This window comes from Echinops telfairi, unplaced genomic scaffold (assembly GCF_000313985.2).
Source record: "Echinops telfairi isolate 266 unplaced genomic scaffold, ASM31398v2 ScPeMD7_7424;HRSCAF=8462, whole genome shotgun sequence".
Classification (NCBI taxonomy): Eukaryota; Metazoa; Chordata; class Mammalia; order Afrosoricida; family Tenrecidae; genus Echinops; species Echinops telfairi.
Genome location: NW_022111324.1, coordinates 88,483,954 through 88,511,769, shown reverse-complemented (window position 1 = coordinate 88,511,769; position 27,816 = coordinate 88,483,954). Strand labels below are relative to the sequence as shown.

At 41.4% G+C, this 27,816-nt stretch overlaps 1 protein-coding gene across 1 annotated transcript in view; it reads right to left on the bottom strand.

Annotated features, from left to right (window-relative positions):
* TRIM67 (tripartite motif containing 67) overlaps positions 1-27,816 on the bottom strand; it is a 120,366-nt gene that overhangs the window by 21,842 nt on the left and 70,708 nt on the right. Inside the window, exons 3-7 of the mRNA XM_045298211.1 lie at positions 10,241-10,336; positions 8,853-8,975; positions 7,517-7,627; positions 6,275-6,428; positions 3,552-3,697 (exon numbers count right to left, since the gene is read on the bottom strand). Coding sequence (XP_045154146.1) covers positions 3,552-3,697; positions 6,275-6,428; positions 7,517-7,627; positions 8,853-8,975; positions 10,241-10,336 — 630 coding nt within the window. The remainder of the gene's footprint in view (positions 1-3,551; positions 3,698-6,274; positions 6,429-7,516; positions 7,628-8,852; positions 8,976-10,240; positions 10,337-27,816) is intronic.

The window sequence follows — 27,816 nt, the reverse complement described above, 5'->3', positions numbered from 1 at the left end:
CTCTGGTGAGGTCAAATAATGTGACACACACACACACACACACACACACACACACCTGAAGCCTGCTAGGATTCACCCTGAGGAACTTCCTGCCTCTGGTGAGGTCAAATAATGTGACACATACACACACACAATGCTAGAGAAACACACACACACACACACCTGAAGCCTGCTAGGATTCAGTCTGAGGAAATCTCACACACACACACACACACACACACAATGCTAGAGAAACACAGACACACACACACACACACACACACACACACCTGAAGCCTGCTAGGATGTATGGATTCCTCCAAAGTTTGTGTATTTCAATGGGAATTTAGGCAAGACAACTAGAGCTATGCGATAGATGAGATGATCATTTCTAAAATGAAGGCTCATCACACATGAAGAGAGAAAGTAGAAGGAAGGTGCCAACAAGGACAGGTCAGTCCAAGGTTGGCTCTGGGTTGGAGCCACTCTTGGAAACAGAGATATTTCACCCCTACACCCAGGCTTCTTTCTTCGTGCTGGGTCTCTCAAGAAGGTGAGGCATTTCTGTATCAATCTTTTTTTCTGGAAATTCCTTTGTTCCTCATTAAAAGTGACCTTTCTTGGTTTCCTGTATGCTCCTGAGGCCTGGGTTACTCAGGGGCTGAGGCTTAGTGCTGGCCCACCCTAAGCATGCACTTGCCGGTCCCTAGGGAAGATACAGCAGTTGGCCTGGCGGTAAGTGCTGCCCCTGAGCCTCTCGTGGCTGACACTGATCATCTGGTACTACCTGAGACTGGAAGGCAGCAAGGATGTGTGGCTGAGAGATGGGCTGGGAACAGAGGCAGAGCCCAGTCATGACCCCGAGGAGCTCAGAATTGACAACAGGGCAAGGGTTTGTTGGAGTTAGTGGCCTGGGAACAGGCACAGCCCTTCTGCTTGGATGTCATGTTGATGGCTTCTGCCCTGGCTACTGGTACATACATCCCCAGCACGCAAGCCTTGGGGAGTGCCAAGGTGACCCTCCTGAAGGCTGAGCAGTGTAGGCAGATGAAAACCTGGGCCTTTCCGAATAACATTGTATTTGGACAAAACCCAGTGGATTTGTCCAAGACCCTTTTAGCCTAGGAGAGGTTTTTCAGTGTGCCCTGGAGTTTTGATGTCTGTATACATCATCACATTCCCAAAGCAATTCTGCTGACACTTTGTCACCTCATGTGGCTTTACAGACCATTTGCTCTGGGTCGGAATACCTCGTGGAAGTGCTAAACTCACTACTTCCTGATGTACTAAGGGATGCACATATTTAATCTGGTAGCATGCGATCAAGACAATCCCTTTTCTTTTCTATTTTAAAAAATCTAATTATTTTAAAGCGATGTTGGGAAGAACAGATCATCAGAAAAACAGCCATATTTTTCTATTTCTTTGTTTGGTTGTTGTTGTTGTGGTGGTGTTTTTTTAACCTAGCCTAGGAACTGAGGAAAGAAGCCTTACTATACACTGCAGAATGCATTAGTCAACGCTGCCAGACGCTGCACACATTCTTAGCTTTCTACAAACCTTTGTAATTAGCAAGGCAATTCTTTCTGAGCAAAGTAAATGGATGAGCTCATTCTTTTAGCAAATTCTGGACAGTAGTTTGTATTACTTAAATGTTTCTTTGTTATTGTTTATCAGGGCAAATCAGCTTAACTGTGAAATACAAGATGGGTGAGGGGATGGTTTTACGCACTTAACCTTCTGGTGGGAGGTTTGTCTGTGGTGTGGTAGCTTCGTGGAGGCTATTTTTGACCACTCTATTTTTTGTGATAATTTACAGATAGTCCCTGTCTTACAGTGGATTTGAGTTATGATCAACTGCATACATCATCTACCTGAGTTTGTTGGTAATCATGTTTCTTACTGGTAATCATATGTACTACTATGTATAATATTGGAGTATGTAATATAGTCATGTTATTATTCACTTGCAGATATTCAAAGATAGGATTTTAAAAGATAGTCATAATAAAAGGCAATAATGAAAATGTCAAAAAAAATTAGTTACCCTTCTTCTAAAGGTAACCAAATCCATAGCTTTCTATCATTCCTATTTCATTTTCTTTTGCTTAGTTTGTCCTGCTTTGTTGTTTAGGGAGGATCTAGTTTCCCTTGTTATTAATAACAGCTATATAACAGGCATTATTATATAAAGTCTATTAATCTTCACACCTCTAGGACATTGTTATTGTTTTTCACCTTTTATACACAAAGAGTTCAAGATCTGAAAAGGTAGAAAACTTGTTCAAGATCACAACCAATCAGTTCAGGAGTCAGAATTAAAAATTTAGGTCTGCCTGGATTTGATTCAAAGCTCCCATTCTCGCCCTCCCCCCAGCATACCATCTTATTTATCATAAGTGGACTTTTTTTCATGGCCAAATCTTATAGGGGAAAGGTCGTCTATATTTGAGCTCTATGGTTATTCTTTTGAATATCTGCCAGCAATCTTGTTTTTTCTCCTTTAAAAACATAGACTCCCTTCCTGGTTCCCAGTTGTGGAGCTTATTTGCAGAGCAAGCACTAACGGGCAGTGAGTCCGCATGTTGTCACTGGCTCAGATACCTCCCATTATTACTTCTTTATGTGACCATCTCACTCAGGGCTCCGTCTCCAAGGAGAGCGGCAGTTGTGTCTCGATTCTTTGCTTCTTTAAACAGAGCATGCGATGGCAGGAAACAAAAGGAATGCTGGTCTTTGACAAGTATTATTAACTGTATGCAATTCCCCGGGAGAAGAAAAGCAAAGTTCATTATGATTGTATTCTCTTGTCAGAATGAATCTAGTTTTCACTATGTTAGAATGGATGAGCCCGAAGAAGGTCAGGGCTTCCTGATGTTCATGTCATCATAACAGCAACCTGCACTGACGAGTGTAAAATCTCAAGGGAGAGGGCTCTCAGGAGGTCTAGGGAGGGTGAGGGACTGTCCTGGGTTTTAGACGAGATGTGGGAGTAGAATTGTCCCCACTCTATGCTACCGAGTCACACAGATGAACCCTGTTAGTGTCTTCTCCCTATCGTGCACCTGGCCAGGTGGACAAGGGAATGCAAGGAGAGGCCAGCTAGTGCTATCTACCCTTCAAACATTTGTACTTCGAGAGAAACAAGACCACCCCCATGTGAAAGCGTCGTGATCCTAAGAAGCCAGATGTGGTCAAACTTGGCATGAATGGTTGCTGTGGTCTGGGCTCACAGCACAAAGGGCGTGGCATCTGAGAAGGCACTAAGGAAGAGTAACCGTGATTGGACTAACCTGTTCACTGGGGAGCAGGTGTGTGGGTAGCCCTTCCTTTGAGCTCCGCCTCTCTTCCCAGCTGAGCATCTTTTAGCAGTTTTCATGGAAATTGGCTTCCATATTTTGTGTGACCAACACTCCTGCAGCCCTCCGTGGAAATGTATTCTCTCTCCTGCGACCCCAGGCCGCCTCTAAGACCACGCATGAGGCCCCATTGTCGGGAGGCTCAGCGCTAAGGGCAGAGCCCTGACAAGCTAAGAGACACAGCAGGATTTGGATGGAGGGAGCCCGTCTTACCCGGAACTGCCCACCGTCTCCGTCGTCCAGCTCCAGGATGTAGCCATCCACAGGGCTGTGGGTGAAGGGAGGCATCCTCCAAGCCAGGGTGACACTGTTGTTACGGGTGCAGCACTTCTCCAACTGCAGCAGCGGGACCGGTGGCACTGGTTGGGGGTGGGGGGAGGGTGGCGGAAGATGGGCAGGTTAGCGCTTCTACCACCTTGTCCCGGCTCTTATGCCCCCTGTTGCCAGTAGTTGCCAGCCTCATAATGTACCACCCAGCCTGGGAACCACAGTCTGGACGGGCCTGGGGATTGCACTATTGCAAACCCGAGGGTATTAGAAACCCAGGATGAGGCCTGGTAGAAGCCTCCGACCCCGGAGTCTGTAGACCATAAATAAGGGAGACCTTCTTCCCACCCTCCACCGAGGATCACTGATTTTGACTCTGACCGGTTGAGAACCCAAACGAATTCCAACAGAGTCCAGAACTATGTCCCTCCTACATCCTCTGTGGATTCCTCTCCACAGCTTATCCCGGAGCTGGTCCCTGTTTCACTCTGTAGGGAGGGACTGATACTTTCGGCTAAACATTTAAGGGGCTGAAGGAGCTAGATATGGGAAGAGTAATCAATACAGAGGATGAGACAGTCTACCATGGAATGCAGGATTCGACCAGATGTATTTAAACTCTATTAAAAACTACCATGTTTTATTTTCTGTTTTCACATTCAAGAGGTTTTAGAATATATATATATATGTGTGTGTGTGTGTGTGTGTGTGTGTGTGTATATGTATATATATAAAATATATATATCAGCCCCGGTGGCTTAGTGGTTATATGTCGGCCTGTTAACTGTAAGGTTAGCAGTCTGAAACCACCAGTCATTCCAAGGGAGAAAGATGAGGCTTTCTATTCCTGTAAAGAGTTACAGTCTCAAACTCCACAGGCGCAGTTCTACCCTGCCCTTCAGGGTCGCTATGAGTTGGAATGGGCTCGATGACAGTGAGTTTACATATATCACACTGTTATTTATGGGGGAAAGACTAGCGTCAGTTTTGTAACAACTATATATTTCCATTTGGTTCTACATACATACCCATATTAGGAGCAGCCTTCTGGAATTTAGTTGACAGTTCAATTAGGTGAAATCACTTCGCTGATTAGAGACTTAGTCTCAGGGCTGGCCAAGCCTAGCCTGATCCCCCCCACCCTCATGTCACAGAAATATAAGAATTTGCTCTTACGCCCTGCAACTATACTGAGTTCTCATTTCCTTGCTCTGCTCTCATTTCCTACCTCTGATTTCTACATAACCTGGGATGGCACAAGGGTCCTTCTTATCTGCTGAGCCCCCCCTCTTTCTGCCAGGCTCTTCTTGGTATGAAATCTCAGTTGCACCTAGAGCAGGTAGGTGTGGCAGAGTGATGTCTGAGTGTGGCATGAACCTAGCATTGTGCAAGAGACTTGCTTTTTCTTGAATTAAAAGATGGCCAAATATTTTTCAGGCGAGGGCTTCTGAGTTCTGCAGATGTGACCCTTAGTCCATTGATACCTTGTTCTTTTTGAACAATAAAGAAAACAAACATACCTCTATATCATCACCTAAATGTGCCCTGGTGTCTCTGGGAAGGAAGTACACAGGGCAGGACTATAGTGCTGGCTGTCACTGGCTAACTTTGTGGCCAAGAGTCCCCAACTTGTTCGTTCTCTTTTTTCCTCTGACATTCTTGCTGTATTTAAAATACAGAAAATATATTCCTGTCGCATGGCCTTTGCACTTGCCATCCCTCTGTCTCCTGTAATACTCTCCCCTACATCTCCATCCCTGTCTCTTTATCTTGCCTTCTTGTCGTAGTACCTGTCATGATTAGACATTAAGTTACCTGTTTGTTTATTTAATGTCTATTTCTTCTACTACAACACAAACTCAATCTTCTGTGGGAAATCTTGCTCATTGCTATGTCCTGAGCACTGAATTATGCCTGGTTAATGGTAATCAGTTAGTAAATGTCTCTGAATGAACAAACAATCCCCACTCCCCGTGCTACAAAGATGGGTAAAAAAAAGTATTGCTACAAAGTCAGAAATATTTACTTCATAAAAATATGAAAATGTAAAGCTATTATTTCTTGATATAGGCTTCATCAAAGTCTATCCACTTGTGAAAATGTTTTTCTGTATCTCTCGACCTTCCCCAGAGCATTTTGCCCTCTTCAGTTTACTCCAAACCAAAGGGTCTCAAATCATGTTCTTTTAAAAATGTTCTTTGAGTTTGGTGTTTCTGGTGGTGGTAGGTGGGGGGAAGGGGAGGGGGGGCAGGGAGTCCGAAGAGGCAAGATCCAGACTGTGGGCTATATGGAGTAACGTTTCCATTGAAATTCTCATAAAACAGCCCTTGCTATCCCTGAAGAACATGCAAGTGCTTTGTTATGATGGGAAAAAATTCCTCCAGGCAACCTTCCTGGCTTTTTTCTCACTAATGTAGTTTTCCATTTTCTTCAAACATCTTCCTAATAAGTTCCCATAATTGTCCTATGGCCACTATTTTTATTAGACTTTTTTTGGGGGGGCGAATAGGATGTGACCAGGATAGGATGTGACCCCGTGTCCTTGACTCAGCACCACTCTTCCACACTCCATAGATGACCTATCACCCAACAGTTCTAATTGGTCCCCATGAACGAATGCCTGTCCCAGGAGAAGCATGGAAGTGGTGCCAACCACAGCTCACCCCTACATTTCATCTGGATGAAGTCCAGCTGGTGGATGGCCTGTAGCAGAGGCTCACTGTCCAAAGTCAGATCGAATTCCGCAGACACCTTGGGCTCCAGGGCGCCTTTCACCCACTGTTCCTGAGACACCTGGACACGCTTGATCAGGGCATCAGAGATCTTAAAGGGAGCACAGAGTTTTGGGTCTCAATTTAGAAAGATGAAATTGTGCAGCAAGTGGTGAGGAAGCACTAGGGTTTTGTACTTAGGGCTCAGGGAGGAAGCCATATGGAAGGAGCTGTGCTGAGCATCTCCTCTCAGGCCCACTTTAGAGAATAAACACTACTTCTGCCCTTGCTGGCCCTTACAAAGTGCATTATATCACTTAAGCCATATTTTAAAGACATAGTCACATTCAATGTACAGAAGCACATGCTATGAAAGAAATTGGGTCAACACTTTTTTTTAAAACAAATAGCACTTTTTTAGTTATACAAAAGGATTCTTCCTTATATCTGTTTTGTTAGAGCCAGCCTTTTGCAAAGTGAATTATCCTAATACTCTATCCCAGGGTCCGAAGAAATCATGTACCCAGAACTAGGAAATCTCCTTTCCCTGACTCATTTCCTTGCACTTATCTACTCTCAAAGTCTCGCAATCATAGCCCTACTCTCCTTTACTGGAAAGTTTTGCTTACTCAGAAATTTGTACCTGGTCTAGCAGAATCATGATCGGAAGTGCTAGGAGGATTCACCACTTTCCTTAAAGACAAGTGACTGAATTGTGAGAGCCTTTATGACTCCGAGTTACTGACTGCGCTGGAGAGAACAACCAGCATGGGTTGCATGGGTCTCTGTAGGCAGTGGTCACCTGCCCAGGCAGGTAGGATGCTGCACAATGATAGTCATGTGGTTCTCTAGCTAGCTTCTCTCATTCACATCTGTCCGGCACAAAGCCTGTCCTTTTCGATTTGGTCAAGGAAGAGGGAAACATGGAAACTCAAGAATAAAAGCAAAGCATTGAACTATTATTGATTATGGCCTTTAGCCTCCTCATTTGCAGTCAAAGGAGAGCAGAATCACAGCTGTTCAGAGATGGATCCAAGGTGAGAATCTAGGTCTTCTGGAATTGCTGAACGAAAGAAAATCTACTTGATTCCAAGCCTCTGGAAGGGATCGTCCCTAAAACTCCTGCTCATCTTCGGGGATAGAAGTAGAGGTGAAAAAGAGAAGGTATGCCCACCTTGTATCCTCTAGGAGTGGGCTCACCTGTAGAAACCCCGAAGGGTCATTCTCCTTGATCACTTCCAGGCAGTACTCCATCAGCCCTGTCGATTGGCGAAGCTTCAATGTACAGTGATTGATCTGATCCCAAACCATCTGCAGTGAAAATGCTCTTTTAGAAATTCTTATCAGATCTAGAAGCCAGGCTTCAGCAAGTCACAGAAATAGCACAAAAACATATGGAAGAAGGAGCTTTGGTCTGATCTGCTCTGAACATCTTGCTTTCTGCCATGCCCCATGAACATCTGACCAGCTTCCTCTCTGCCATGCTCCTGAACACCATGTGCACTGTGTTCCTGGAACCCTCTTCCCATCATGGAGGGACAGGGGGTGCACAGTGTCCACCAGCACAAACCTTCTCAACTATGGATGGTAAAATAGAGAAAGTGCATGTTCAAAGCTACCAGTTTGTGGGTCTTCCTTCCGACTTGCTGAGTTATCTTTATAAACCATAGATTATTATGAACTTTTGTTACTTCTTTCCTTAAAAGTAATACAGTATTTTTTTATTCAATTAGGCAATGTCTTCAAAATACATTGCCCTCCTTGGCAGTGAGTTAATCTTTCATCAATAGTTTTCAGGTGCCTTTCACTAACTCTAGGGACCTAATGTCAAATGAGGGAAGTCTTGTCCTTCCCTTGGTGGAAATTGGCCATATGATTATTACTGATTACTGAGTGCATTACACATCAGAAAGAACCCGAAGAAGTGGGTAGAGCTAGAAACACGTGAAGAGAAAAATCTAGTCATTGTTATGGATTGCCTCTACTCTGCATGTCAGGGGAGAAAAGGAGGTGGCCTTCGGCAGAAAACAAAGACTTAGTAGAAGATGGGAAGGGTAGGCTTATGATTTTAAAACAACAATATGCAGGGGCGTTGGCTCTAGCTGTGTAAGGAGAACCTGAGTGCTGACTGGGAGTCTCTGTTACGGTTACAGGAGTCCTGGTGGTGTAGTGAGTTATGAGTTGAGCTGCTAACCACAAGGTCAGCAGTTCAAAACCACCAAATATTTCACAGGAGAAAGATGAGGCTTTCTCCTTCCATAAAGATTGATAGCCTTGGAAACCCAAAGGGGCAGTTCTACTCTGTCCTAGTGTGGCTGTAAGTCAGAATCGACTCAATTGCAGTGAGTTTTGATAGCTCTTATGGTTGCATTAGTGTGCCGGGTCCAGGGCCCAGCTGGTTCATCACTTCTTTGTTTCATTCACTCATTCATCTACTTACTCAACTATATTTACCCAATGCATAGGACATGCCCAATCGGCGCTGGCTGTAGAGGATGTAATGGGGGTAAAGTGTATCCTTCATCTCAGTACTTACCTTCAACTTGTGCTCTCTCTCTTTAGTAACCTTGGTGAGTAATTTAGCTTTCTGCCGAGTTAAGGCATCAACCAGGGCATCACACTGAGCAACCAGGCAAGCTTCGTAGTCTAGTCCATTTTCCTAAGGGAATCAGAATAGGGTTAAGGAGAATGATGCCCAAATCTGGTGAGTGCTATAGACAAAGTCGTATTTCAAATATGCTTCCTCTAGAATTGAGATTTTATTAAACTGAAAACAGAATAAATAGACACCTGGGGAGGGACACTGTGAAATCATGGCCCATTTATTTATTTTTATCATGGCCCATTTAAATGACATGATATTCCATAGCCACACAAACTTGGTTCACAGTTTTTGATGCCATGGGAACCCTCATGAGAGGCCATTAAAAAAACAACAAGATAGAAAGCTGTGTGTAGTGTTATCTCAGAAACACGTGTGTGTGCACACATGTAAAATAATAGAACTACATATGTCAATATCCTAAGAGGGTATGAAAAATGTGGCGGATCTTTTTTCTTAGTTTGTCGATTTTTCAGAATTTCTGTCAACACATACGTTTACTTTTATGATCTGGAAATAAAAAGTTAAGCTAACAAACAAAAAGCATGCTCTTGTTGTAGGATCTTTATCTATCTATCTATCTATCTATCTATCTATCTATCTATCTATCTATCTATCTATCTATCATCTATCTATCTGGTTCTTATAATCTGTGTGGATTTAGACCTCGTGTCTGCAGATACTCACAACATGCCTTGAAGGTGCTAGAACTGAATTCTGCACTGTAACTGGTTAAAACTTTAAGGGCACTCACTTCTTTTCTACACCCAGATGTCATCTGTATAAACCATTCCCCCAGATGTGTTCATTTACACAAGAGTGCACGTGTGATACGGGGAACCCCACTGATGGGGTTCTCCAGTGCCAGAGGCTGTGTCTCATCCATCTTTGTATCTTGTGTCTGCCTCAACATAGGCACTCAGTAAGTGCATTCATTTGCAAAGCAATGAATTTGTATTTTCATATGTTTTTGATGACAAGGGCACACTTGGGTATAAAACTACCATCTGCATCGTTTTGATAGGATCCACATAAGGATGTATCGTGCCGGGTGAAAATTTTTTAAGAACTCTAGTCTATGGTTTTCTGTTATTGACTCTGTGAAATTCCTAGGACCGTTGCTGGTACAGGGGATTTCCGGTCTCTCATTGGGTGTCAGATGAGTGCCAGTGAATTAAGCGTGTGGGGTCTTCAACATCCAGGGCTGTACAGTGGGATAATGAAACTTACTAATGTTCACTGGTGCCAAGCATTATCACAAGACTTCTTTTCGTCTTTATACTGTTTATACTTTGATATTTCGGGCCCGGCGTGTCCCTCACCTGGATCTGCTGCAGTATGTTCTTGAGCTGAACCAGAAACTCCTTCGCTTCTTTTGCCTTGTCAGAAACTCCATTCAAGGCCTGAGATAGTTGTGACTTAAAAAACAAACAAAAACACATGTTAAAAATTTACAGGTATTAAAGGCACACAATTTATACTTAATCGTAAAGGTTTATGCTTATACGAGAAGAGAAAAAACGATTCTCATTTTTGAAGACACCGCTGCTGACTCATGGTCCTAGCATGGGCTTATTTTTCCTGTAATGGTTCTTACTAATTGACCCAGACTTTTCTGGGAGCCTCATCTTGAGGTTCAACCAAGGTGCTACTCCTGGGAGAAGCCCTTCCTCACCCCTCATGTCACCAGACCTCCTCCACCTTCGCTGACTTTGGGCCCCTACTCCCACCCCATGTAAATCATATTTATTACAATCATATATACAGTAAGAATGTCAATAGAATTCACAGCAATGACAGAATGTTCTGTATTTGTGCTGTTCAATACAGCATCCATTGGCCAAGAGTGGAGCACTTGAAGAGTGACTAGTATGAAGAACTAGATTTTAAATTTTATTTAGTTTAGGTTTAAATCACCCGTGGCTACTCTACGGGTGCCCTGGAGGCTGTACCAGGATCCCATCTTAGGATAGGCCTATTCCCAGAAGCTTATATGTCCTGTGGAAGAATTTTGCCTTTTCTCTGAACTTTTCAGGGGCCTAAAAAATGCTCACCGATGAATGACAAGCAGATGATTGTTTGACTAGAGGTACATGCTATAAAAATGGAATCGATCACAGCAAATCCATTGCTGCTGCTGGAGACAAAACACTGAACACACTTCCTTGCTTCTGTGTGAGCGGCCGTGTTGAGTGAGGAGGCTGACTCAGCTCTACCTATACCTAATTTGCTGGCTCCCAACCTATAAAGTTTTATAGCCTCAGAAACCCACAGGGAAGTTCTACTTTGACTTATAGGACCATGATGAGATGGAATTGACTTGGTGGCAGAGAGGTTTATTTTTGGTTGTTTTGAACCCAACTGGTGACCATGTATATTTTCAGTTCACATAGCCCCAGAGGACATTGTAGAGAAGTCCAAAAGCTACGTTTATTTAAATCTTGATCCCTGCTCTCTAACATTAGGATTAGCCAATGAATGTGCAGAGTGTAAGAGATACTTAAAAATCTCCCCAAGCCCATTGCCATGGGGTCAATTCTAACTCGCAGAAACCCTATATAGGGTTTCAGAGGCTATACATCTTTATGGAAGCAGATAGCCTTCACTGCTATGGAAACAGATTTTCCCATTGAGCTGCTAGTGGGTTTGAACCACTGATCACTGCTTAAGAAAACTAAGGTGTACCTACATAATTTCATGGCAACTTGATAAATAGAGTGAAGAGGTGGAGTTTAGCCCATCAATTGGGTCACAGTCTGATAATGCCCTCCATGTGGGCATGGCCTTCTCGTGAGGATTCTGGAAACTTCCTCTCTTTTTCACCTTCCTGTTGAGGAGCCATGTAGAGACCCTCACCAGCTCTGAGGTGCTTACACTGCCACTGGGTCCACAAGACTTTTCACCTACCGGCCTGTGATCTTCCTGCATTCGGCATCATTGAAAGTGCTGCATGAGACTGAAGAGGAATTTATAGACTAATATTGGATATCTGGCCTAATCTCAAATTTATGCACTTGATCTGGACTGAGCTGGGATGTTTTCTTTATATGCAATTGCTCTATGAGAAAAAGCTCTCTCTTACATATACATAGTTGTCCCTGGATTTGTTTCTCTAGTCAACCTGGACTAACTGGGCTGGGATGTTTTCTCAATATGCAATTGCTCTATGAGATAAAGCTCCCTCTTACATATGCATAGTTGGTCCTGGATATAATTCTCTAGTCAACCTGGACTAACTGGGCTGGGATGTTTTCTCAATAAGCAATTGCTCTATGATATAAAGCTGTCTTGTACATATACATAGTTGTCCCTGGATTTGTTTCTCTAGTCAACCTGGACTAACTGTGCTGGGATGTTTTCTCAAAATGCAATTGCTCTATGAGATAAAGCTCTCTCTTACATATACACAGTTGTTCCTGGATTTGTTTCTCTAGTCAACCCAGACTAACACATAAGGGTTAGATACAAGGTAACAATTTCAATAACACTCATTCACTAAAGCAAAAATAATTTGTCTACAGAACTAAGATATATCATAAAAAGAAATAAAATATGAAAAATAGCAAACATATTATAGTCTAAAGTTGCCAATTTGGGGGCAACCTCAAAAAAAATTAGAAATGTGAACTAAAGTCCCCAAACTTCAAAATCTACAACCTTGGAACAGCAGTCTTCTGTTTCCTCTTATACTAGGATATTTTACCTTTAAGTTCAAAGGAGCTTTTCAGTTCCTTTAATCTGACACAGGCGTGTTTAAGGTCGAGTCAAGTTCAGGTTCTTCTGATGAGCCCAATGAAGCATGTTGTATACCCTGCCCCCCCCCAACTAACACAAAACAAAACCTAAAATCCAGGATCACCAAAGGCAGGAAACAAATTTGGTTAAAAATGCATGTTAACAACATGATACAGGGTACGTTTTTTAAAAATTTGGGGTCCATACTAGTAATATTAGGAGCAAGTTACCCTTCTCATTTACCCACCAACAGCAGTGAAATCACTTAAGTCTTGTGACACAAGGCAATGCCCCTGCCCTCTGAACATGGCTACAACATGTCTGTATCCTCTTACAGGGGCAGCTCCCTTATGCTGGTGACAACTAAGGCAGAACGGAAACACTAATAACTACAGAGACGCACTGAATGCTTTCGTAAGTGTCATTTAAATGAATCTGCACAGCTTGTACGGGAGGTGTTGTTACCCCCTTTTTGAAGAAGAGTGTGCTGGAGCTGAGAGAAGTACAGTAAATTGCTCCTGATTGCACAGCAGTGGCGCCAGGGCTCACACCAAGGATTGTTAGAACCTAAAGCTACATTATGCTCATGAAATTACACTGTGTTTGGGACATTTCATCATGATAGTGGATTGCGGGGGAAGCCCCAGCTTTCCACCAAACGACTCAGAGTTGAGGTAAATAAAGTGGAATTCTGTCTCTCCTGGCAATATCGTTACTCTTTTGCAGATCCATGTGCCCTGTACACTCCAGGAGATCTGCCTTTGCTGGTGGGGACTTCTCTGGGACAGAACACTAGTCCTTTCACTCCACTGACATTTCTCTAGGGTGGCTGCTAAAGGCAGGAGAAGCAAGAATGCATAAGACAAAAACAGAGCACAAGGTTAAGTAAAAAGATTTTGCTACACACCCCCAAAAAACCCCATAGAAACTTTTATTAAGCAAAGGCACTAAAACATGAAGTTATTGCTTCTCAACATAGCGTCCACGTAGGCCAATGTACGTCTGAAGGTAGTGTTTCAGCTCTCTGACCTTCTCCCCGGATAATGATGTGTTCTTCCATGGACACCATGTCAGAATGACAATGTTGGTATCCTTGAGTGACTCAAATCATGCTCCTTTGTAATATTCTTAGTGTTTTGAGAGCACAAGTCTGCAGGGTCAAGTCCAGGGCTGAATGGGGAATGGGTAAGGGTTTCCAGCCAAATTCTCATAGGCTAGCCTTTCCTACTCTAGAAAAATGAACAGATGCATTGTTGTAATGGGGACAATTTGGGGTGTGTGTGGGGGGGACTTTTTCTGGTCTTTTTCTCACCAATGCAATTTTCAATTTTCTTTAAACATCATCCTAATCCCAAGGATTGTCTTACCTTCTGAGATAATCTATCAAGACAATCTCTTCAGCATTCCTCCAAACAATTGTCTAACTTGCTGAGGTGGCCTTTCTGGCTTATGTTGAACTGGCCCATCAGAGCCGCTCAAAAGCCACTGATTTGATTGGCCCTTGCTCTCTGGATCATATCCATAAATAAAATATTTACTGCTAAATATAAAATCCATAAACTCATTTTCATTAGCTTCAATCTTTTTTAAAGACTGGTAGAAAGATGAACTCTTTCAGCTAAGCTAATCTTTGAGCAATGCTTATGTAGCACACTCCAGCCAAAAGCTTGCTGAAGCGAAGATACCCCCCAAAAGGAGAAAACTGCCAAATCATGTGATATTGCAATTTCTGTAGCTGCCACTTTGATGGTAATTCCACAGTCTTTCCCCACCAGTTTCAGTACTTCAGCCAGCGTTTCTTCATTTATCACGGTTAATTGTCTTCTCTCTTTTTGTTCATCTTTGAGGTTTTCCTGTCCTTATTTGAAATACTTGATCCATCTAAAAATGTTTTATGTGGGCCAACATTCTTGTAGTCATGTAACAAAACTTCAATGACTTGGGGGGATATTCACTTGAGTTTTGTTAAAGCTTGATAATAGTATTGATCTCAAAATAGTTTTGTTTTCTTTTAAATCCATAGAACCTTTAAAAGAATATAGCCTAGTGAGATTTAGGGAAGTGTATTATATTACTGAGAGAACTTGAAGCAGCCACCTACTGATCACAGAGACGTGTTCAGAATAAACCTGTGCATGTATGAACTGGAAAAGTTATCTCTACTCACATGCCATTGTCCATCGAAGAGTGTCCTAATACAACTGAGGGCTAGAAGGGTTTATGTGGAACACAGAGCACATGGATCTCAAAAAAAAAAAAAAAGTTCCTAAAAGACTGGGAGGGTTAGAAAGGTAAGAAAAGAGATGCAGGAAACTGACATCTGGGTGGGGGGTCAGGGCGTGGGGTTGCTCTTATCTGTGAAGGGCACTTCAAACAATTCACTTTGTTACCACTAAAATTCAACTTGCTGTCCCTCAGCCTAACCAGGTCTTTAAAGGTGGCCCCCATTCCCAGTAGCACTCAGAGCGCTGCTGCAGTCCCTGTATCTGCATTCCTGGGTGAGGGACTGTGTTAGTCAGGGTTGATAGAGACGCAAATCCAGGGCACTCATATGTGTATAAGAAAGAGCTTTATATCGAAGAGTATTGTATATTAAGAAAGCATCCCAGCCCAGTCCTGATCAAGTCCATAAGTCCGATATTAGCTCATATGCCCAATACCAGTCCATAATTTCCTCTTCAGACTCATGTAACACATGCAATGATGCCAAATGCAGGAGGATCACAGGCCAGTGGGTGGAAAGTCTTCCGGATCCAGTGGCAGTGGAAGTATCTCAGTGCTGGTCTGGGTCTCCATGTGGCTCCTCTAGCTCCAGGGCCCTGGTTCCATCAGGGGTCTCCATGTGGCTTGTCAGCAGGAAGACAGCAGAGTGTCTGTGTGTACCTGGCCTCCAGTGAGCTATTTATCTCCTTCCCACCTCCAGATGAGGTCATCAAGCTGCGACCTGATTGACAGGCTAGACTCCACAAGACTCCCTTCACAAGTTGACAGGAGATTATGTAACTGCCACAGGGACATTTTACTTCCTCGGGCCCTGCCTCTCAACACTGCCTCCTGCAAATCTGAGAAACTAGAGATGGGGCTGAGCATCACAAAGGGAGCCCAAGACTCACTATAAACTTTGCATACTCATTGGGCACAGAGTGGTAGGTTTTCAGTGGGATTGCACAAACTATGAGGATTTGCTCACCTTTCACCTGCCACCCAGTAGTAAATTTGTGGCTGGTGATAATCTTTAGAAGTAACTAAAATTCTTTGATCTGATGGCAGGACAGCAATAAAAGAGACACATGAAAGATTCATTTGAAAATATAAGGCAGGGACTTGAGCACCATTAAGGCATTCATCTTCCCCCAATTCTGTTATCATAAAGTCTCAAGTGGGCCAGCTCCTAGGGCCCTTATCTACACACTTGAGTCAGGGAGTCAAGGCCAATTGCTGGCAGCCCTTCCATGCCTTCTTCTTTAATGCTCTCTCCCTCTGAGTAAGAGGTGAGGGCCCCAAGCCCTGGGATGTGAGTACACTGTGCCATTTGCCTGGGTAAATTCTGATGTCTTTGTTCTTAGATTTAGCTTCTACTCAAGATTGGGATTTGCAATAAGTTTAGCATCCCTGTAGGTCTCCTCAGACAAGGAGGATGGGACCAATTAAGAGACCTGAACAATAACTTCCTGCCATCCCTGCTGGGAGCCCTCTTTGGCTCGATCCCAGTTGGCTGCCCACTCCCTACACTGATAGCAGGAGTGTATCTTGTTCTCAAGTGCTACTTCCTTTTTCCTCGGACTCTCTAATGCAGTGTGTGGAATGGAGGAACCCAGAGGCACAGAGCAGGTGCTTTTCTCAGGAATGTTATGGTAAAAGACAGGGATAAGGGATCTTAGGGATAAGGAAGGGAAGCTGGAAGGAGCACAGTGAAACTCCACACTAACTGACACAGAACCTGTGCAAATAGGCTTGTCTAAGAACTCAATTATGACACTTCAGTGGAGAGAAGAGACTGTGACTGAGTGTCCTGCTCTCCAGAAACTTCCACACTTATCAGCTTTCCTCTAACTCAAACCTAAGAGGACATGTGCTTAGATCTCAGCTGGGAATCTTGAGGGATAAGCTTCAGCGTCAGAAGGTCTGAATTCAATCCCATGACCTTCATGACCTTGGTCAAGAGTCTTAGCATCTCTGAGACTTCATGTCCTCGCCGTGGAGTACTACCCCTAAAGGTTATTTCCAGGTGGAAGTAAACAATTGCAAGGAACGTCTCTTAGCTCAGGATACACTCCATTAGCAGTAATTATGAGTGAAGCTACCCCACTTCTCTGCCAGTTTGTCGCACTGTGGTGGCTTGCATGTTCCTATGATACTGGAAGCGAAGTAACCAGTATTTTAAATACCAGCAGGGTCACTCATGATGAGCAGTTTTTCAGAGCAGCTTTCCGACTAAAAAAAGACTAGGGAAAATGAATAGGCAATCTATTTCTGAGGGACTAGCCACTGGAAACCTTATAAGCAACAATAGCACATTGTTGGATACAGGGCCAGAAGATAAGGCCGTCTAGTTGGAAGGCACTCAAAATATGACTAAGGAAGAGCTGCTTGCTCAGCATAGGGTTAAATGTAAAGACATGGCATGGGTGAAGCTTTCAGGACCTTCATTTGTGGATGGGACATCATTCAAAATACGAAGCAGCAGCTGCAAGCATCCATTAATAATTGTATATGGCATAAACAAAGGATGAATCCAAGAAAATAGGAAGTTGTCAAAAGTAAAATGGAACACACAATGCTCAATATCTTAGGCATTCATGACCTGGAATGGACTGATATTGGCCATTTGAAATTAGACAATCATATGGTTTACTAGGCTAGGAGTGACAAATTCAAGAGTGTTAAAAGAACATTTCAAGATTTAGCTTGAAGTATAATACTGTCTGTGATATGATAACATCTATATACCTACAAAGAAGTACAGCTAATACAAATATATTTTTTTCAAATTTACAAGTCAACCACTAAGGCTAGCAATGAAAGAATTGGAGGATTTTACTAAGTGTAACAGTTACATAATTTCCTGTCAACTTGCAAGGGGGTGGAGTCTTGCCTGTCAATCAGGTCATAGCCAATGGTGCTTCTGTGTGGGCATGGCCTTCTCCTGAGGATTCTGGGAACTCTGTCTTCCTCCCTGGAGTGGACACACACACACACACACACACACACACACACGTGTGCACACACACATATGCTTGCTGTGAGCCATTCTGGTTGACAAGCCACATGGAGCTACTCTGATGGAGGCAGTGCCCTGGAGCTGGAGGAGCAACGAGGAGATGCTTCCACCATCACTGGATCCACAAGACTTTACACCCACTGGCCTGTGATCTTCCTGCAGTCAGCATCATTACATGTGTTACAGGAGTCTGAATAGGAACTTATAGACTGGTATTGGACATATGGGCTAATATCTGACTTATGGACTTGATCTGGACTGGGCTGGGATGTTTTCTTAATATACAATACTCTTCTTTTAAAGCTCTTTCTTATACACATATGAGTGTCTATGAATTAGTTTCTCTAGTCCACCCAGACTAACACACCAAGTTTGCTAGTCTGAAACTGATCAAACTTGCATTCAAGATTAATTAATAATTATTGGTGATTAGAATGTGTAGTTGGAAACAAAGAAAGATCAATAATTGGAAAAAGTATGACATTGATGACAGAAAGGAAGCTGGGAATTGCATTATAGAATCTTCCAAGACCAATGATTTACTCACTGCATATATCTTTTATCAACAACAAAACTGGTGACTGTGAACATAGACCTCGAAGGAATAGACAGGGATAAAATAGACTACATCGATGGGAAGAGACGATGGAAAAGCATTGGCATCCAAATCAAGGTCATGTCTACTAATATCTAAGTGCAGGTTGAAGAGGAAGGGAAATTAAAGCAATTCCATGATAGTAATAAGCATGTCCCACCTGAATTTCAAGAACATCTCAAGAACAAATTTGATGCACAATACACTAATGGCAAAAGACCCGGTACACTGGCATGCCATTAATAACATGAATCATATGAAAAAAGCCAAAGGTAATATAAAAGACAGGAAAGGAAAAAAAAATCAAAGTGGACATCAGAAGAGACTCTGAAACTTGCTGTGGAATGTAGAATAGTTAAAGCAAATGGAAGAAATGATGAAGAAAAATGCCGATCAGAAGATCTCAAATGGTGGCTTGAGAAGACAAAGTGAAGTATTATAATGAAATATGCAAAGACCTGGAAATAGAAAACCAATAGGAAAGAACACACTCACTATTCTCAAGCTATACGGAACGAAGAAAAAAAAATTAACCTGGATTTGAATACTAAATAATTCAATTGGCAAAATATTGAACTATGCAGGAAGCATCAAAAGAAGGTGAAAGAAATACAGAGTCACTGTAACCAAAAATAATTGGTTGACATTCAATCATTTAAAGACGCCTCATCAAGAGCTGATGTTACTGAAAGAAGAAAAATAAGCTGTATTGATGGCATCAGGGAAAAACAAGGTTCCAGGAATTGATGGGATACCAATTGAAATCTTAAAAACAAAACAAAACAAAACCTCATGCAGTGCTAGAAGCCTTAACTGGTCTATCCCAAGAGATTTGGAAGACAGCTACTTGGCCAACTGACTGGAAGAGATCCTTCCAAAGAAAGGTAACCCAAGTGAATGTATACATTACTGAGAAATATAATCAATATCACATGCAAGCAAAATTTTGCTGAAGATAATTTTTAAAACAGTTGTAGCAGTACACTACCACAAATTCAAGCTGGATTCAGAAGAGAATTTGGAGTGAAGGATATTATTATGGATGTTATTAGGATTTTGGCTGAAAGCAGCTAGTACCAGAAAGATCTTTACTTGTGTTTTATTAACATACATCTGTGCAGACCATAACAAACTATGGGCATTTTACTGTGTAGGTTATAGCAAACTATGGATAACATTGAGAAAAGTGGTCGTTTTAGAACACTTCATTGTGCTCATGTGGGACCTGTACATAGACAAAGAGGTAGTCATAACAGAACAAGGGAAAACTGTGTTGATTCAGATCGGGAAAAGTATGTGTCAGAGTTGTATTCTCTCACTATATTTATTCAATCTGTATGCTGAGCAAATAATCTGAGGAGCAGGACTAGAGGAGGAAGAATATGGCATCAGATTGGAGCTCATTGAAAAGCTTTGATATTCAGATGATACAATCTTGCTTGCTCAAAGTGAAGAAGACTTGAAGTATTTACTGATGAAGGTAAAAGACTCATTGTAAAGGAAACAAAAATCCTCACAACTGGATGAATAGGCAACATCATAATAAGCAGAGAGGAGATCAGAGCCATCCAGGATATATAGTCTTGCTTGGATCTATAGTCTACATTTACGGAAGCAGCAATCAAGAAATCAAACAGAGTATTGTATTGGGCAAATCTACTGAAAAAGACCTCTTTAAAATCTTGAAGAGCAAATATGTCACATTGGTACTCAGGTGCACCTGAGGGAAGTTGTGTTAGTCTGGGTACTTTAGAGAAACAAATCCACAGAAACTCATGTATAAGAGAGAGTTTTATACAAAGGGTAAGTGCACATCTAGAAAAAATCCCAATCCAGTGCTGCCCAAGCCCAGAAGTCCAACATTAACCCATATGTCCGACACCAATCCACAAAGTCCTCCTCCATCCCACAGAACACACACTATGGCGCTGACTGCAGGAGGAAAGCTGAATCAACGAACGTGTAAGTATCTCAGTGCTGGCAGGGGTCTCCACATGGCTGCTCCAGCACCCAGGGTTGCATTGGGGTAGGTCCTTGTGACTTCTCGGGGATGTCTTGCAGGAAATGAGCCTTGCCAGCTGAAGCAGGGAACTGGCGAGGGCACTTGCACCCTGGTCCGACCACCAGAAAGCAAGAGACCTGAGAACTAGAAAGGCAAGGCTCACCAAGCCATTTATCCCTCCTCCCTTCAATTCACCCCACGTGTGTTTATCGGCCAGGTTGGCACAATAAACTTTAACTATGTTAGAAGCCATGGCATTCTCAATGGCATCATATGCATGTGAAAGCTGGAGACTAAGGAAGACTGAAGAATTGTTGCATTTGAATTATGGTGCTGACAAAGAAAGCACCAAAGTACTTTGAAAGCACCAAATCTGCCTTGTATGAAGTGCAACCAGAATGCTTTTTAGATGTGAGGATGTTAAGACTTGCTCTTAATGTACTTTGGACATGTTATCAGGAAGACCAGTCCTTGGAAAAGGAAATTATGGTTGGAAATTTTTTTTCAATTTTTCAGTGAAAAAGAGGAAAGCCCTCAATGAGATGGATAGACACAACAGATGCAAATATGGGATCAAATATAACAATTTTGAGCATGGTGCAGGATTGGGCAGTATTTTATTTTGTAGTCGTCAGAAGGGACTTGATGGCACCTAAGAGCAGCAATGACATGAGTGTAATAAGGACTTTTGGTGGCACAAAGGATTAAACATTGGTTTACAAACTTGGAAACTCCTATGAAACAGTTCCACTCTATCTTATAGAGTTGCTGTAAGTCAGAATCAACTTGATATCGATGGATTGGGTTTGGCAGTGAGTGTAATGGGACCAAAGAGAACTTCTCTATCCAATTATTGGGACCTTTCTTTTTAACAATACCCCAATTTTGCTTTGAGAAATTGTGTTTTCCAATTATTCCTTGGGAGTAATTGGAAGAGACTGTAACTGTTACAGTCTTATACCTTCATCCAGACCAGGGATACTCATGTTATATTATCAATAGTCCAATAGGAAGCCACCTCCCTGGAGATCAAGTTTGAACAAAGAAACAAAGAGACCTGGAAAGTGTATTAGAGTTTCAATTCTGAGTAACCAATTCCAGAGGGTTTTGAATGACAGTGAAAATCTAAAATCCACTTGCAGAGACCCCACATAGATTAAGCCCCCATTGAATTCCTTCTACTCATTAACCAAAGATTTGGATAAGCTTGCCCTTAAGTAACTGCATTGGAAAATGGATGACCTCCATTCCTTTCCAGCCAGCCCCAGGAGGGACGGCCTCTTTTCAGGGCTTGCCTTGGTGTGTCCTTGATGGAGATCACTGTACTAGGGTTTGAATAGTCATAGTTCTGTCAGTTGTGCTCTGAAAGCCCTGGATCAATCGTGTGAACTCTTCTGACTAACATATGTGTCCCAATCACAGTCTTGTTCCCACTTCTGTAGTCTCTCTGGAACTGAAATATTGATATGCCACCAATCAAGAATTTGTGAGTTTCCTTTCTTCTATTCCTTATTTAACTAGTGTCATGACTGTGACTACACAGACGCCATTATGTCCTCTTGCTAATGACCTCCCTCATCTGGACGGTGTGTCTGTGTCTTTGTATTGACTTTGTTTCATTTAAGGCTCAATAAATGTTCCCCTTAAAATATATTTGAGATTTGGGTCTCTATTGCACCCTAAATTATAGGATAGCTGTTTATGCCATAGTTACAAGACCAGGCTCCTGCTCCTAGACTATTCCTGTCGATCCTGCTTCTGAGTACTTGGGGAAAGCCATGGGTTCCAGAATGGCTCCAAATCCTGGCTCATATACCTGCTATCTCTGAATTAGTTAATCACTTCCTGCTTCATTTTCCTCAACTCTAAAATGGGTGCTACTAATAGGAGGCATCTTACAGTACCTGGCACAGACTCAATGGTATATGCATGTGCTCACTGTTGTTGATTTGTAACCTGACTTTCAAACTGTCATCAATTATGTGGGTGCTTAGGAACGGCATTAGTTCTCCAATTAATTCTGTTCAATTCACATTACCCAGAGTTGATTCTTTAGTTCACAACAAAGAACTTTGATTTAGCAGTTAGAAGAATACACAAATGAAAAATTTGCTAAAATCAGTATTTCAGGCTGAACCTTAATAAATTAAATCTGTATAGAGATGGTGATGGTGAAATGCCTCTTTTCTTTCCCTGCCACCACTATACTCCAGATTTTGACTCCCAAAATGCTGAGTTTTTAAAACATTCCTAATGGGTTCATGCCCCAGATATGCGGAGATGAGCAGTCTAAGTTATCAGCAGTGATTTGCATGCTACTGATATTGATGTATTGGAGACAACAACCAAACATATTTGACTAGGAACTAATATTGAGGTAAAATATGAGAAGAAGCAGGGCTAATGGATGACATTACGAAGAATCAGTTTCTGATACTTAGATACACCCGTGGTCCATTCTTCTTTCCTTCTTATTATTTCTTCCTTCCTTCCCCCACCTATTCTTTTGTTCATTCTTAAACATTTATTATTAAAATACATGTGAATGAATTCTAAAAAAATAAGATACACCTGTGGACACAGTGTTGCTTTTCATTCTAATGGGCGGTGAGGTGGGTGGGTGGGATGGAAGTTAGTATCTAATAGCAAAGAGCTCACATGTGCAGGAACTAGACCCAAGATAATTGGACAATTCCTGGCCACCATTGGTATTTCCCATTGAAGTCAACCAACAGGTGCAGCAGCTTTTGGCTACTTTCAAGATACAACCCCCCACCCCACCCCTGAGCCCAACTGCTGTTCCATACTCCACTCGTCTGCACTTGCTGCTTATCAGTCTGATGTGCCTACCCCGATTGCTTTGCAAGCTTCTTACAGTCAGCATTCACAGCTCATCTCTGCGTTCTTCCTTCTCTGCAGGATCCTGACTCATTGCATAAGTCTGGTGTAATACTCCTTTTCTAGGCTCCTGTCATACCCACATACATGCCATAATCAACATGTAGCCTTTATTTTTTCTTATTTATTGTGATAAATATGTCTAAAAGTTAGACTGGTCGGCTGCTAACCACAAAGTCAGTGGTTCAAACCCTCCAGCTACTCTGCTAATGCAAGATGTGGCAGTCTACCTCCATAAAAATTCACAGACTAAGAGGATCCCGGATGGCAGCCGAGGCAGATACATTAGCTAGACACTTTGCAACAAAGACTCAAGAAACCGGAGAATGGGTAGGAAAGAGGGAACCGATTACATGGAACTGTGTGTGACCTCCTCCCTGGGGGACAGACAATCAAAAAGTGGATGAAGGGAGACGTCGGACAGGGCAAGATATGACAAAATACCCATTTATAAACTATCAAGGGCTCATGCGGGAGGGGGGAGTGGGGAGGAGGGGAAAAAATGAGGACCTAATGTCGGGGGTTTAAATGGAGAGAAAATGTTTTGAGAAACGATGTACAAATGCGCTTTACACAATTGATGTGTGTATGGATTGGGATAACAGTTGTATGAGCCCCCAATAAAATGATTCTTTTAAAAGAAAAAAAAAAAAAGACTCAAGAAACCAAGCAAACCAGATACAGATGACAAACCTTGATGTCAGAGAGCTTAAAAGGTAAGAATACAGAAGTAAATCAAATATTGATGAGAAGGAGAGACTGAATGAAAACAGAGAATAAGGAGGTATACAGAGCAGTCAACTACCCAGTAGTGCAGCCATTTTGAATTATTACAAGCAGTGTTCCTATTGGAGGAGGAACTAGATAGCTGACTCCGTTCATCCAGTACCATGGGAACGCTCAAATCAATGACCAGAATTCAGAGATGTGAGCCAGTCCCTTACTTTGCACAATCTCCCAGTAACTAAAGGCAAAGTCCCTCCAATCCCCACCCACCTGGAAGCTGGTCAAAACCCACCCCCACCCTACTGTGTCACATTCCCCCTTTACGTTTTTTTAAATTGCCCGTAGTCTTCCCACCTACATCCTTTTATGTTTATTCATTCTTTGCTTCTCATTTCCTCACCTTTTATTTAGTATTTTTTTTCGATGATGATGATGATGATGATGATGATGATATAAAGGGGTTACAAAGGTTTGTTTGAGGAAAAATTTCCTTTAGTTTTGAAAAATAAGAATATATGCATTCATGAAGTCAGTGAACCTTAAATAGGATAGACCCCAAATCAAAATCACCAATATATATTATTATCAAGCTTTCTAAAACCAAAGATATAGAAAGAATCCTGAAAGAAGCTCAGGAAAAATGAAAAGATACCTAAAAAGGAGAACCAATGTAATTAAGTTCTGATTTCTTGGCAGAAACCATGGAGGCAAGAAGGCAATATGATGATATGTATAAAATCTTCAAAGAAAAAACTTCCAATCATAGTTATAGATGCAGCAAATTTTCCTTAAAATGTGATGTGAAATTAAGACATTCTCAGATAAACAAAAATTAAGAGAATTAAATTAACCTTACAAGAAATGCTGTTCCTTGGACAAAGAACCAACAAGGACAGACAACATTTTCAGACAAAAGTCAACAACATGTGGTAAACAACCTAGATAAAAAAGTATGAAAAATAAAATAAACCTACAAGATAGAAACCAGGGAAGTAGAGACATCAATTTGTTAAAGATGGCAACTACAAAGCAAAACAAGGAAATAAATAATGCAGTTAAAGAATTTCAAGTAGAGAAGATGCACAAATAATATCGAGATAGAATAGATTATTTTAAACCTGGAAAGGTAAAAATAAATAATGGTGACCTCAAAGGACATCAATAAGCTTTATCACCGAAACGAAAGAAGATCACCACGAAGTCTCAGTGAACACGGAAACAGCTGAAATAAAGGAAATGGACTTTAAAAATCTATAAACAAATTTAACTAAATACAGAAAAATATATGAAACAAAGAAACCATCAACAATATACACAAATAAAACACAACAAATTCACAGCAGTAAATACATAGCTATCAATGATTATATAATATGTCAATGAATTAAATGCACCAGTCCAGACAGAGTAGCAGAATATATAAGAAACATGACTCATCAATATGTTACTGACAAGAGACACACTGTAAACACAAATATAAAAGTAAGCTAAATAGGAAGGGGTGGAAAAACAAATCAAGCCAATGCCAGCCACCAAAAGTGGGAGTGGCAATAACAATTTCAGATAAAATAGACTTTAAGGCAAAAATCATCAAAAGAGATAAGGACATTATATAAAAATGAAACAGTTAAACAAAAAGCAATAGAACATAATCATAATAAGTATTTATGCACCCAACGAAAAAACCTTGAAATGCAAATAATGAATTTTAACAGGATTGAAAGAGAAATAATTCCACAATGTTAGTAGAAAACTTTAACATACTACTTTCAGTGAAGGACAAAACAACTAGAAAGATACTCAACATAGACACAAAGAAACAACACAAGCAACCGACTCTTTTTTTATCCATCATTTTATTGGGAGCGCTTACAGATGTCATATTATTCTGTAATTCAAATAGATCAAGCATAATTGTACATTGCTATTATAATCAGTTTCAAAACATTTTCTTTCTTCTTGAACTCTTTGGTATCAGTTACCCTTTATCCCCTCCCTCCCCACCCTTCTCCCCAGGAACCCTTGTTGTTATTGTTATATATTCTCCTTCTAATATATATATATATCTTCTCACCCCACATATATATTTATATATATCTTACCCCATGCAATATATCCATTCACCTACAATTCTGTTACTCGCTCCCCTCAAGTGAGGTTACATTGTCATCATTGCTATCAGCTCCTCACCATCCCCATCTTTCCATATCCTCAGGAAATCATTACTCCCATTGCTGTTTCTGAAGGAGCATCCATCCTGGCATTCCTGAATCAAAATGACCTGAATTTAATACGTGAACACATGTAGGTCTAACAGTAATAGTGAGGTGAAACATAAGCCTTAATAGTGAGGGGAGGAAATATTAATGAACAAGAGGATAGTTATGTGATTCATCAGGGCTATACCACATCTGAATTCCTCATCCCCCCACCCCCATGCCCCATTGTCTTGCAGTTGGATTTTGGGTCTCTCCACTTTGTTCATGCTCCTTCACATCAATTTGATTGCTTAATTTTGAACTTCTGATACCTATTCCTGATGACATCTCATGATCACAATGGTGATTGGATGTGCTTCTTATATGTGAGCTTTGTTGTTTTCCCTGCTTGATGACCACTTGTTTAATTACAAGCCTTTAAGACCCCAGGTGCTACATGTTTTTTAATAGCCGGGCACCATCAGCTTTCTTCACCATATATGCTTATGCAAGTCTTCAGCAATCATGTCAGGAAGGTATCACACAGTGCCACTTTATTAGAACAAACCATTCTTGTACTTAGCTGCGAATTTATTAGAGGCCCAAAGTCTATCTATAAGCAACCAACTTGACCTCATAAATATACACAGACATATACACCACTCAACAAAAGCACAGCATGTAGTCTCTTCCAGAACACATGGAATATTCTCCAAAACAGTCTGTAAGAAAACCTTAATAAATTTTAAAACACCAAAATACTACAAATCATATACTCAGATCACAATGCTATCTAGGTAGGAATCAACAACAGGAAGAGCATGGGGGTGGGGGGAATCAAAGACATGGAAACTATATAGAGCCCTGCTTTAAAACAACTAAGTAGTAGATGAAACAAAAACTTCCTTGAACCCAAGTAAGAATTAAAACACAGCATACTAAAATATTTGTGACACACAAAACAGCAATGTTCAGATGACAAAATACAGCAATAATGCACACACCAAAAAGAAGAAAGAACAAAAATCAATACCTTGATACAACATCTCCAATAATTAAAAAGGAACAGCATAAAAGCCCACAGTGAGCAGTAGAAAACAAATCAAGATTTGTGCAAAAGTAAATGAAACAGCAAACAGAACAACAATAGAAAGAATCAATAAGACTAGAATTTGGTCTTTTGAATGGATTGATAAAATAAGACAAACCACTGGCAAATCTAACAATGTTTTCTGAAGAAGGAGAAGATGCAAATAATATAAAGAAGTGAAATGGGTGATGTCCCAACAGAATTAATGGAAACAAAAAGGACAATAACAGAATACTATAAAGAACAGTACTCCAACAAATTTGAAATCCTAGGGAAAAATGGACACTTTTCTAGAAACCCACTATCTAAACTAACACAATGTGAGGTAGAAAATTTGACCACAAAAAAAGAAAGAAAGCAGGCCTGTCTGGATAGGACAGGCTGGATGAACAATCTGGAGGAGAAAACAACGGGAGTGACAGTTCCGGGGGGG